This window comes from Festucalex cinctus, chromosome 3, assembly GCF_051991245.1.
Source record: "Festucalex cinctus isolate MCC-2025b chromosome 3, RoL_Fcin_1.0, whole genome shotgun sequence".
NCBI lineage: Eukaryota > Metazoa > Chordata > Actinopteri > Syngnathiformes > Syngnathidae > Festucalex > Festucalex cinctus.
Window position 1 is genome coordinate 26,256,883 of NC_135413.1, and position 14,385 is coordinate 26,271,267.

General features: G+C 39.1%; 1 protein-coding gene across 4 annotated transcripts in view; it reads left to right on the forward strand.

Moving 5' to 3' along the window:
- The window catches only part of LOC144016253 (transcription factor SOX-6-like), a 98,407-nt gene that overhangs the window by 60,041 nt on the left and 23,981 nt on the right, over positions 1–14,385 (forward strand). For all 4 annotated transcript variants that reach the window (XM_077517138.1, XM_077517139.1, XM_077517136.1 and 1 more), the window contains 2 exons: positions 7,958–8,081; positions 9,988–10,067. In XM_077517138.1, the coding sequence (XP_077373264.1) occupies positions 7,958–8,081; positions 9,988–10,067 (204 nt within the window). The remainder of the gene's footprint in view (positions 1–7,957; positions 8,082–9,987; positions 10,068–14,385) is intronic.

Consider the following 14,385-nt stretch of genomic DNA (forward strand, 5'->3'; position numbering starts at 1 on the left):
TACCAGCAGCCCCCACTAGCAACCGGGCCCTGGATCGGAGCCATGACGACGGCGCTCTCGGCGTCTGGCCAGCACGTGCCGTTGTTTCCTCTTTCCCGCGCACTTTTTGCAGCATGTTGAAGCAATTCCGATCTGGCGTGAAACAAGCGGTCCAGCTGACATCTCCATAATAACACGCCGCTATCCTTTCAGGAGCGCTTTGCTCCAACCCGCTCCGGCGGCCGTGCTTCACAGCATGGACCAGAATCCGAGTTGTTGCCCCCCCCTGCGGTTCGGCGGCACTAATGAAGTCAAATGCGAGCTTTATTGCGGTTCAAGGGGGCGGGGTCCTTGTGGTGAAAATAAGTAAAAAAAACAAAAAAAAAACAGAAGAGCTCGTTAACTACATCACACTGAAAGGAGCAGGCATGAGAGATCCAAAGGCGGAGGTCCGTAGGGGGGTTGGTAGCCCTGGACATGACAGCGGGTTGAGATTGTCCAACGAGGCTGCCGCTTTGATGAAAGAAATGGAGACCTGGCATAAATTGAGCAGCTTTTGTTCACAGTTGGAGCTCTTTTCTCCACCAGTGTCCATTTCTACAACGATACTCACTCCATCTCTGCATCTAACTTTCTAATTAACTGATGTGTTGACCTTCAGGATCCGAGTTTTCCACAAAACAATGCTACTCTTTCCTACTCAAACATTAAACAGTGGAAACTCAAAACAATCAACCCTGGATTCAACGAACAGAAAATAGTGTCTAGTCCACACAAAATGCCCTTTGTAAAGAATATTTTCTAGCTTGCAACTTTTCTCTTGTCATAAAGACACAGTAAATGAAAGCAGATTAAAAAGTGTAGCAATGTAGCTAGCATGTTGCAACATGGACGTTAGCTTAGCATCGTCGTAAGCACGTAAGCAAAAGAAGTTTGTTGAGTCTACCTATTCATATTTACGGTTGTTTTGTACTCAGGTGCTAATCATGTACACGTCTCTCGAACATACAATTTTTGGTACAGTACACGCATATTTTTGTTTGTTTTTATGGCATCTAATCGTAACAGATGTGAATAAAGGAAGCGCTAACATGGTAGGTCATGAACACGACCAGACCCCCCCGCCCAAACACCAACAAGATAAGTTTGGGTAAATTCAGAAACTTTTCAGTTTCAAGCTTTATTTACATTTAGTTACAATCATTTTGTACTTGTATTGGATGTTTTTAGGGTACAAAAAAAGTACAAAACAATAATTCTGTGCTATAATCAGCCATGAAAAAAACTAAAAAAAACTACCTGTACTTCAATGTAACGGACAGTAGACTCTAGTTTCTGAGCTGTAGTTTTAGTTTCCCCATGAGAATGAAATCCAAACTCGATATTTATCCAGAAACAGTTGAATGAAAATCTCAAAAGGCCTCTTTTGCCACTAAAACGCTCTGTTTGTTCAGTTGCTCTGCTTCCACTTATCAAATCCAGACATCTCCTCGACCAACACTCTCAGCAGAGATGACCACGTGCTACTGTTTGAACTCCTTGCAAACTGCTTTTTTGTGCAATTTGATTAGAAACAAATGGACATTATGAAAAATTTGCTTTTTTACAGTGTTCCCCAGTTCAGTTGTTGACTATCACTCTACCGCAGGGTTTTCATTTGTGACCATAACTTCATATATTGCAAGTTTATTTCGATATTTTACAGGATTTCTTGCTACTTATCCTCCTTTCTAAGTTGAACCAAGTCAAAAACAAGACAACCCCAAATTAGTTGCTTTTAACAGGATCAAAAAGATCAAAATCTGTTGTCTTACATATTTTCTTCTTCTCTTCTCACCTTCTTCTCTTAACACATCTTCGTTGTTACAAAAAACTCAAACATCTCCCCAAGTTGTGTCAGTTCAGAGACGTGTTTAACCCCCCCCCCCCGTAAAATTGTGTGCGTGTTTGTGAGTGTGTGCTGCAGAGTTCAAAGTGACCCGGGCTTCCTGTCATGTGGTTTTAAATGGTGTGGAGAGCCAGTGGGGGGGGATGTCCACGGGTTAAAGAAATACTTCCGAAGGCCCCCTTTTCCCCTTTTTCTTATAGATATGGTTACACGTGCGCACCCCCACGCACACACGCACACACACACACACACGCATACACAAACTCGCTTTCTATTGAAAGTCCTCCGAGAGGCATAAAGTCTGCCTATGGACGAAGGTAAGCGAAGTATAAAGGATTTTTGTTATTTATTTATTTATTTAGTTATTTATTTTTTTTACAGAGCTCTCAACCTTTATTATAATTGACGATGTCCTTGTGTCAAGTGTTAACTTAACATACTTCTGAGCAGCCTTCAACGTTACATCGTTAATACATCCTTTTAATAAATAAATCCTTTTGTTGGCAAAATTGTCCCACAATGCTATTTTTTTCCCCCACCAAATATACATATATTTCGTATATATATATATTATTTTTTTATGTTGCCATTAAAATAGTGGACTTTTGTTCAGTTTCACATCCAAATTTAATATTTTACCGTGTAAAAAATAATTTTGTCATAAAATAGCAAAATTACATAAGAGGGATAATATGTGTTGCCATTAAAAAGATGTATTGATCACTAAAATTCTTGTCTTTTGCCTCAAATGGCTATTACATGTTGCTATTACATTGATAAATTGCAAAGACTTTCACACTTTCTAAAATAAATACATTTGTTGCTTTTAGCTAGCTAGTCAGCAAGCCACACAAATACAGTTAGAACATCTATAAAAATAATAAACTCAAACAAAGACTGCCTACTTTCGTTGTCATGGCAACCATTCAGGGGCAATACTAGCGCCAGCTACATGCGCCTTATAATCCAGTGCGCCTTATATATGGATCGATATTGAGCCGCAACAGGTCTCGCTGTCAATACGCTATCGGTGACGCGCATGCGCAGAAGATCCCGCCATCTTGGATCGCTAGCTAATACTAATACTTTACCTCAGAGAAAATAACACAACAGCTGTTTATTCATTTTGGGAGCGAATGGAGTTGTCAGAAAGCTGTTTTTTAATCTATTAATAAAGTTTTGCATGATCTATCTGACTGTTTTGTTGGCATTCACTTTAGCGCAGCACCATCTAATGGATACATAATGTAACCCCAGCCTTTTTTTTTTTAATTTTTAAAATATGTCATTCATTGAAGTTGCGCCTTATAATGCGGTGCGCCTTATATGTGGACATTTAAAAAAAAAAAGTCATTCCTTGAGGGTGCGCCTTATAATGCGCCTTATAGTGCAGAAAATACCGTACTTAATTTCCTGTGTAAATCATATTAAGCACAAGTTTCCCACAGGTTTGTCACTTTTCACTTACTTAGTGTCCCAAAACTTTTGTCCAACCACATATGCACACTGCTGGTGGTGGTGTGTGCGTGTACATGCGTGTGCGTGTCGTTAGCGAGCCCCGCTTGTTGGCTGACAGGCGTGCGTCTTTGTTAAGGCCGTCCCCGTAATGGCTCTCATATGTGGCCCATTTCCCTTCAGGACCCACAAAGGCGCTCGGGCCCCGACCGCAGCGCGCGGGCCCGAGCGAACGGGGCTAATTAATGACTGCAAAGCCACACTCCTCCTCTTCCTCCTCCTCTTCTTCTGTTCTTCATTTATAGCGCCCCTGCATGCGCTTTCCTCCGCTTCCATCTTTAGGTTGCTGTTTATGTATTGTTCTATTATTATGGTCAGGCCTCACTCATATTTTGAACGTGATGTGTTATGTGTTTTGGGGTTACTGTTTACCGTGACTCACAATTAAAATGGTTCCTCCCACGTGCAGAATTTCTTAAAAGAAGAAGAAGAAGAAGAAGAAAAAAAGAGAAAGCATGATGCAATCGATTATCTAGCCAAGATTTATTTTATTTATGAGAGCAATTTAACGCCACAACACACGCGTGAGATGACTTAGTTGAGTTTTGCATTTTAGGGCAGGCAAGTCGTCAAACTTTGCCGCCATGTTCCACCCACATGCAATGACTAAAGTGCTAATGTACAATTTAACGTCGTCCATCTGTCTGGTGGAGAGAATTCAAATGTGGTAGCAATCGTACAAAATCTCTAGGAGGGGTCCGTTTTTGAAAGACACCTGGGTCTCCACGTGCAAGATACTGTATGAATTTTCGCCAAAAAATAAAAAATAAAATAAAATCCAGTGTTACGAAGCCAAATTCGGACGGTTGAGCTATAGAACCTCTTTCAAATGTAAATAATTTTTGAGGACAGTAAACCTGTTTATCGTGCAATACATTCCCACTTGTTTTTCATGGGTTTAGTGTATTGGCAACTGTGGCTCTCCTTTCCCACATGCGTGAGCATTACAATAAGCAAGTACAGTATCGGCGTGTGCGCGTATTTTGAATTACAAGCAAACATTTGAGATACAAGCACTGTATGGTGTCAATGAAGTCAACTCATCTCACTTCAGTCAAAAAGGAGGCAGAAGGAGGCTAGCTGAAGTTTAATTTCAAGATAAACATAAAACAAGCAGCATTAAAACAAACAAACAAAACAAACAAACAACATGGCTGTCTTGAAAAAAATATTCAGTTTAGATTAATACTAACAAACAATGCAAAACAATATGAATTTGTCAAGTGTCAGTCTAAAAAAAGTTCCAGTAGATTTTTTTATTGTTTTATTTTATTTATTTATTTATTTATTTATTTATTTATTTATTGTACGTGGGGGATGGGGTCCAGGCCAGCCCACAAATAGTGAAAATCCGTGTATAATTGATGGCCGTTGAAAATAAAAAATAAAGAACTGTCAGTATGGACCAGATGTTGTTTTCGTCAGAGGCCAATTTTTAATTGCCACATAATATTATTACATATACACAATAAAACGATGGATAACTAAGGTACTTCAAATCAGAAGTAGCGGATATTACTTTGTTCAAATATTGTTCTAGTAGAAAGGATTTGGTAACATCAAAATGCTTAACATATGTAAATTTATCGAAGATTTTAGTCCAGATTTTAGCAAGAATCTGGAAGCTGCCACACATTTGCTTTTGCTGGCCACATAAAATCATGCGGGGGCCTAATCCTCCAGTTTGACACCAGTGATGTAGACTCAAATAAAAATCTTGACTACGCGGGGACAAACTGCCAACCTGCATTTTTTTCCACAACCCCCCAGAAATGAATTAAAAAAAATAATAAATGTGCAAATTGATTAGTGCCAAAGTGTTAAGTATATGGCGGCCCACTGTAAAAAATAAAATAAAAAAAAAATTGACAAGGAGTAAATTCAACATGTTCATTTTAGAATTACTCAGAAGACAACCCAAGTAAACATTTAACACATACCTGCGAGAAAATGTCAAATTGGATTTGATTGATGAAGTTAATTGAAGAAAAACCTGTTGGCTGAACTTTGTCGGTAAGATCCCCCAATCACCCCAAAGTGTCTGTCAGTTTTCCGTTCAGGTCAGTGGTTGTTCTTGTTTGCAAACGTTTGAAGGAGGCCTCGGTACCTAATTGTCGTCAACCGGATTGTCCAGTGCTTTTAAAACAAAGCTGACAAGAAAGCGGTCACGTGACACACTCAAAGATTCCAAGTCGCTTTATGTTACTTGGTCCGACTGGTCGCCATGGTGACGTCGCCGTTCTGGTTTCCCCCGCGCCCAAGACGACTGTATTAATAGTGTGTTAGCATATGTACACGTGCATGTGTGTGTATGTGAGTGTATGTGAGTGTGTGTCGTGAGGAAGGGGCCCTTGTGTTTTCTTAGGGGCCGTGCAAGGGCCGGGACCCCCAGCACCTTGTGGGTAAAAGGAGATCTTTGTGTGTTTGTGCTCCCAGTCAGTCCCAGCGTTCCCAGAGGAGCACAATGAATGGAAGCTTTTTTTTTTTTTTTTTTTGGTCTCGCCCCCCTACTCAACCCCTCCGAAATGTAATTTTACTACTACAAAAGTTAATTTTTAAGTCAGATTAACTCCCTTTTAGCTCTCCAGTGTGCCAAAAAAATCTAATAATATAAAAAAAATTTAGTACTGTATATTTATGATGATTTTTTTTCAAAACTTATTTTATTTCCTTGTGAATACATTTTCAAATGAGGGTGAGAACCTTATTGATTTGGGAATGATCATATTTTTCACATCTTACATACACGCACACAAACACTAGAATTCCCGCAGACTGATTGATCTTTTCATTGATTGGTGCACTTCACCTCACTTGGGGGCCCCCGCTACACACCTTCAAGACACTTTCAAGGTGACTTGAAAGGCCCCTGTTGGCAAAAGACATTTTCTCATCCATTTTGTGTCTTCCTTAACTTTGACTTGATTTGTATTCTCTCATTTCATCTTTTTTTTTCTGACTTGACTACTCAGTGGACATTTCTTTAGGTACAGCTGACACTCAACTAATGTTCTGTACTCTTCAAGTCCATAGATTGTGCAATTGTACCTAATACAATATCCTTAGTGTGTAAGTAAATAATTGCCCAAATATTTTTTTTTGCAAAAAATTTTATTTTTAATTTTAAATAAATATTATTTTTAATTATTAATGTAATGGTTAAATTTTTTGTTTCCTGAAAATTTCGAAAAAAAATGACAGGTGATCATTTTAAGAAGGCATTGATGTTCAAAAATCATATATATATATATATATATATATATATATGTATATATATATATATATATATATATATTAGGGGTGTGAATTGCCTAGTACCTGACGATTCGATTCGTATCACGATTCACAGGTCACGATTCGATTCGATACCGATTAATCCCGATACGAATTTATAAGTCGATTGTTGCGATTTTTTTTCATTCAAATTTAGAAAATACTAATCAGTAAGCTTGTAGAGTGTAAGATTTATATGAAAATGTATGATTTATTTATCTGAAATTTCAGTCTTACAGAGGTTGTAATCTGTTTTATGTTTGAACAGCATTAAAATAAAATATTAAGGCTTAATGTTCCGTTCATATAACATTCTTCCATGCTCAAGGTGTGAATCCTAACCCGAAGTCAGACGTTTTGTTGAATATTTTTCCATTAAAAATGGAAGTTGAAAAATCGATTCACACATACACAAAAAAAAAAAAAAAAAAAAAAGGCAATTATGATAAGACGTTGAATCGGTAAGACTACCGAATGAACAATTCTGAGCTCTTAAAAAAAAAAAAAAATAAAATATAATAATAATAATAATAATAATCGATTTTTTTTTTATTGAATCGATTCGAGAATCGCGCGATGTAGTATCGCGATATATCGCCGAATCAATTTTTTTAAACACCCCTAATATACATACATATATATATAAAATACCGCAAAAGAAATATTTGAAAAAAAATATAGATATATTTTTAAGCTATGATGTGTCCACTACAGAGGACATTTTTTTAAACTTAAATGCTAGGCTCAAATACAGTTCAAATAATCCAAACAATACTTTAATGTGTTCTTAAGAGTCTCATAGAAAACATGCTAACAATATTTAAAGCCTCAATTAGTTCAATAAAAAGTGTTATACACTTACTTTTCCTCTTCCCTAAAAAGTGCTTGCACTGAGGGAAGCCATTTTCTTTTATGATGCAATCAAAGGTAGCAAAGCCCCACTCCTACACATTTGGTATCCTTGGAAAGCTCTGAATGTCCTCTATGGAGCACAAAAGGAGTCAATCGGATGCACTGGGTGGGAGATATTCAGATTTAAAAAGGTCCACTACAGAGGACAAATTTGAATTGGTAGCCAGGAGGATACAAAACATATCAAATGTGTTTTATATTATATTTAAATAAAATTGATATGCAACATATTTTTATACTATTTCTTTTTGGCTAATATTTATATTGGGTAAAGAGTGTGCACACATTTTGAGTTCATTCAGTATTCATATTTTAATTGATCCTTCTCACAGTCTTGTCTCTCTCTTTGTCTTTGTCCGTGTACGCTGTTGTCTCTCGCCCACCTCTCAGGTCCAAGGTCACATGCCTCCGCTCATGATCCCCGTGTTCCCTCACGACCAGAGATCTTTGGCGGCCGCCGCAGCCGCCGCGCAGCAAAGCTTCCTCTTCCCGCCGGGCATGTCGTACAAGCCAGGTATGCGCGCGCACGCGCACATGGAACAATGTAGGGATGAATGTGGAGGAAATAAATGTTTTCTGGATAAACAATCTGCCTCTCTGACAAAGACAGCTCTTATCAGCGGCACCTCCCACGCTGTGTCACATACACACTAACACGCATACACACACACACACGCACACACGCAGACACACACTGGGAACCCGGTCCACGTTAATGAGGTGTGTCAGGTGAGGAATGTTCTGGAAACGAGCGGAGAGATTTACAAGGCGCTCAACAATACATTGGACACAGCCCAGCCTGGAATGTCATGTCTCTCTCTTTTTTTTTTTTCTTTACTGTGTGCTGAAAGCTACACAAAACATCTGCAGTGTGGAACATGTCACACACACACGCTCGCTTCCTAGGTAGGCACTGACATATTTTACATGTAAAAACAATTTAAATCATATGAAAAAACAACCCAAAGTTTTCCTATGAATGCCTTAATAGTCCCGACATTTTGTTGCAGTGTGCACAGATCGGAGACGTCCAGTGCCGGGTGTATCAGAGCAGCCCCAGAATCTCTCAATGAGACATAATTGACTTCTGAAAGCCTTGACAGTCCTGTAGTTCCATTTGACAGATTGCAGACACCCATTGCTGAATGCAGCAGAACAGAATCTACCATATTCCATGATTAGCAGTAGCTACTGTTATGTTCTAGGGTTGGATCCGAAAAAGGGAAGACACAAATAAGATTTAACTTTTTATTCGCATAACATCGAGAGGCGTAGAACAAACTTGACTAGACGAGAAACAATGAGAATGCATCGAGAATCACGAGCCCCCTTGGGCTGTGGAGATGCACAGAGGAACCGAGGTAATAATCCGACAAACACACACTTCTCGATTTGGCTTAAATATACAGTCAATTGATCGTATTGGCTGTGGCTAGACATGTGGGGAAACAAGACTGACATGGAATTATCTGATTGGCTGTTGACCAAGTAAAGAGATTAAAGATGGTTGACATCACATAGCTCCTGACATCACATAGCGTATGGTTACATCAGTTCAAAACAGACACTTGACCTCATGGTCATGACCCAAACATGACCCTTGCACGACCAAAACTTAAACCTGGCATGAACCAGTCATGACAGCTACAACGTTTCTCTTATTTTACTCATATAATTGTTGATATACTTCTGAGGAGGCTCCATTACAATCTGACGCTGCTTTGCTACATCCTCTGCACAGCATCTTGAACCTGTGCAGGCTCAAGACGTAACTTATATATTACCTAAAAAAAACAACAGTAAAGTCAATGTATAAACCAACAAAGGTATGTACACACATACACTTATGTACACATTTGATCGATAACATACACAAAACAGACTCAAAAATCACCTAAAAAAAAAAAGCAATAACAGTCAGTTAAACGTATGTTGCAAAAAAAAATAAATAGGTACACACACCTATCTACACTATCCAGGTACATGCCGGTTCGATAACACCCACATAATAATGATGCAGATTCACTACTCGTAATAAAAAGACATCATTACATGTAAACAAGCTGGTGTTGCAGGTTTTACACTCACACATAGGCACACAAAGGTGCACGCAAAAGTACACGCACACATTCTTTCAGTATTCCTCGTGCTCCTCCAGGTGTTTCACCATTTGGAAAAATTTCCTCCTACATGAGCACACTTGTCCCGAGCGAGGCAAACATTATTATTAGACTTTTTTTCTTTTTTTCTTTTAAAGGGTAAGGGGTGGTTGTTAAAAAGCCATTATTGACTGTAACAAAGGCTCGGACATGGAAAACCTTTTAGAGTCCAACCTCGGGAGAATGAAGGGGAAAGTGGAAAGTGTACGGAGCTGAGCGGGATATGAATATAAACATGAAGGCACCGTTTGCTCTCTACAGGTGACAACTACCCCATGCAGTTCATTCCTTCCGCAATGGCGGCAGCGGCAGCGTCCGGGCTCAGTCCACTTCAGCTACAGGTGACACTCCACAAAGTCACACACAGACAGTGCTTAACTCATGAACTCATGATGTACCAGACCACCGGAAGAAGAGATCATCCAGTGTCACTTTAATGCCAACACTTTCTAATTAAGAGAGCTATCGTCTTTTCAACCTGAACATAAAGATAAAATAGTCATCATAAACAGGAATAAAACGTTCCGAGAATTGTGAATTGCTGGTATTAATGATGTTCATGATAAGAATTAAAGCCAACAGTAATACAAATTAAATTCACTAACTGGCAGATTTAGAGTGCAGGATAGGATCTAAGTTTCCCAAAAGTTGATTTATCTGCAAAATTAGCATTGACTGGGAATTAAAAAAAAGAAAAAGATGACTTAGATGCCAGAATAGTAATAAGAATTAAAGCCCCCAAAAGTACAGCTACAGACTTTTAAAAAGGGAAGAAATTAAAAAGTCTAAAATAAGAATTACTACTAAATCACTTAAAATGTGACTAAATTGCTGGATTAAATTAATAATAATAATACAAATTAAAGCTCTCACAACTGTAAATACTTGCCAAGGTGATAAAATGAATTAAAACCCCTCCAAAAGACAACCAGAACAGTAATATAAATTAAAGCCCCCCTAATAGGGGACTTGCCAGACTACTAGTTAGGACTAAAGTATCCAAATGTGACTAATTTTCCGGAAAATAATTCATTAAAGCCCCCCAAAAAGTGAATTCGTTGCCGAAATGATAATGATACGAGTTAAATTTCCGCTGCCAGAATAGTAATAAGAAGTAAAGCCCTCACCCAAAAAAGAAATTGATTTGCAAGAATAGTAACAGGAATTAAAGCCTCTAAAAGAAAGCTGACAGAAAACTAGAGTGCCACTAAAATTGGTATTGTGGGGAACTTTATGAATTTTTGATTCAGACATTGCTGTTTATGTTGATGCTAATCAAAGATGGTCATGCATTTTTCCGCTCCATTATGCTTGGCAGCTGAAAAAAAATGCTTCGCTGCCTTGACCTAGGCATCACATAAAGGCTTCTTTCAGTAAGTGGCATTCTCTGTTGTTTACATCCTCCTTGAAAGAAAGCAAACAAAAGCAGCCTCTCAGAAAATGAAAACATGCCCGGAGCAGAAGAAGTGTCTAAAGACGACGCGTTTAAGATGCTGAAAAACAGTGTTCAGATGAAGAAACATTGGCCCAATAAACTAAACTCCTACGAGGCACTAGCGCAACCCTGAGTTCAAGTGTTGCAAAAAAAACAGAAAAAAGAAGCTTTTATTGGACTCGCGATCCATTGCTTGATACAATAACTATTCAAAGTCTACCTGCTGCATGAAACCACTCAGCCGAGAGGCGGGTCAAGGCCAACCGGCTTCATGTCGAGGAAAGAAAAACGTGGCGCGGGGAATTGTATTCTGGGTCATGGCTGTCTCTACCATTGTTTCTGAGGTCTGTGTTGCTAAACGGTCGGTAAAGGAGGATGGGGCAAGACGAGGATAATAAATCACCTTAATCATAAAAATCAGGAATATTAAGGCCACCAAAAAGCAGTTTTGGTTACCACAGTAATAGGCAATAAAGTCCCCTAAAAAGCAATTTTATGCCAAAATAAGAACTAAATACACAAACATATAATGATAATGATATTGATTGAACCCGACCCCCAAAAAGGTGGCTTAGTTGATGTTATAATGGGCATTAAAGCTTCTAAATATTTGGATTTAATGCCAGAATCATAAGTAATGGTAAGAATTAAAGCCCAAAAAACTTTATTAGCCCAGAAATAACAACAATAATTGTAGGTTCGTAATTAGTAGAGCTTCAGCTCGACGCTCCAAACTCATTTCCTTGTTTCGTGGCGGCGGCTTCGTCGATGAAAAGAAACTCCAAACGCTCATCTTGGTTTGGTTCACTTGAGTCAACATAAATCAATGGTACAAAAATTCAAAACTGACATACAAAAATGAAATACCGAAAGAAGAGTAAATCAAGAGTTTCTGTGGAGTTGAGGAGATCGGGAGATTAGGAGGTCAAAAAACTGTGTGGCTCTACTCCACATGTGTCAAGATCCGGTCCTCGGGGGCCGCAGTGCTCCAGGTTTTCCATTTTTCTGCCTACCAACACACCTGATAATAATAATAAGGATCTTTATCAGGCACGCTGATGAGCTCATTATATGAATCAGGTGTGTTGGTAGGCGGAAAAATGGAAAACCTGGAGAACTGCGGCCCTCGAGGACTGCAGTTTGACACCTATGCTCTCCTCCATCTTGCCTGACCGCATTACTGCTGTGTACCACACAGATCCATCCGCCTAAAGACAATAAAATAGGTCCTAAATAAACGATGCTGTGATGAAAGCACGTTACATCCTAAATTCACACATTTTAAATGCAAAACATAAACTATTACCTTATACTAATCACTCCACACGTAAACAATAAACATTTCAAATTGTAAATAATGTAAATAAATATCCTTTTGTCAGAATAAACTCAAATCACCTTTATACAAATACCACTTAACTTAAAATTAGAATTTAGGCTCCTACATTAATAATAGTGATGATGATGATGATGATGATGATGATGATGATGATGATGATGATGATGATGATGATGATGATGAGAGGATTCAGTTGCCGAAATAGTAGGTATTAAAGTCCCCCAAAATTAATGCAAGAAATAATTAATCTATGAAAAAGGTGACTAACTTGCCAGAACAACAAAAATAATTAGTATTATGATAAACCCCATTTTGGCCAAAAAGGTGTTTTAGTTGTAGCAATAGGAATTAAAGCCCCTCCAAAAAGCACGTTAGTTACCAGAATAATAAGATATAAAGGCTGGAAAAAGTTGACTTTTCTGTAGTTGCTGGAATAATAAAAGTCAGAAGTAAAAAAAGTCATCGTAAGAATCCCTAAACAAAATAATTACGGTAATATTTACAAAAGGCTAGTTAGTTGTCAAAATACTAGTAAGAATTGAAGTGCCCCCCATGACGTGACATAATTGCCGGAATAATGATAAGAATTAAAGCCTCCCTCCTCCCTTCTATGAAAAGGTGCTTGTCGTGTTTCAATTTTTTTTTTATTTTTTTTTTTTTTTTTGTGTGCGTGCGCCAGCAAGCTCAGGGAGACACGAGCAACTCGCGCGCGGCCGCTCCTTTTATCATCCGCCCCTCAGACAAAAGCCTCTCGTTGCGATGAATCACGATAGAAGGAATTCCGTCCCTCCCGAAAGCGGAACACCTGGCCGGGCAATTCATCACGAACTTTACTGCCGCTTGACACCTGTGTCGGGAGAATAGCATTTAGCGCTAATGGTTATCGGCGCATATATTTTGCGACGAACAGAACATGTTTGGCGCTCCGCTGTAAAACAAATGGAAGAAAAACGAGCTCTTTTTTTCCTTATTGTTGTTTGACGTCGTCCTCGTGTATCAGGGCTGTAGTTAGCTGCTATTGACACAGCACAGCAGAGCGAAGACGTGAAGAAGGAAACCTGAATGAGAGAGGAAGCGTTTCATCATCGGAGCAGAGGGAGTTTGTTTACGAGGGAGCAATTATGCCAGGAATGTTTGCGAGGTGGCGAGGCGGGCAGCACATGTTTGGACATTGTTGTCAAAATAACAACCCTGCCAAAGGCAATTACAAGGATTGTTCTAAGAACTTTTTGATTGCCGTGCAAAGAAATTTTGCAGCGTGTCACGCATTTATGAGGGGGGAAGAGTTTACTGTGGCGAAGGCCTGTATTTGTGCAAACACAGTTTTTAATACATACTTAGCCAATTTACGTCTGTATGTTAGCTAATGGCTATGTTCTGGTTCATAAGATGAACAGAACTCTATCAAAACACATTTGTTCTTCTGCATGTTAGCTAACATCTACTTTCCAGCTTGTTATGAATAGCGTACAATGTTAGCATGAGACGGCAAGACACTAACATTATCCACGAGTATAATGTCTGTATAATCTGTATGTTAGCAAACTAGCTAGCATAGCGTAGAACATTAGCATGAAGATGAACAGGGCTGTATTATTAGAAAGTTCCCTGGTTAGCGATGTCAAGGAATACGCAGAAGCAGCTCTGCGGTGGTCTTGATTGACAGGAGCGGGGCCCCGCCACTAGACCGCGTTCGGTGTCCCGCTCACGCCACATTCTTAGGGGGGATTTTGACTGCCCGCTGAGGCCTTCCAAGGAAAACAAGTGGTGTGACATCACAGGCTTTGTTTCAGGCAACGGCGAGGCCCCATTTTCTGTTTGTGTTTAATATCGAAAAAGAGGACCCAACCGCGAACTGTGCAGTTTTGACTAGAGAGGGAAATCG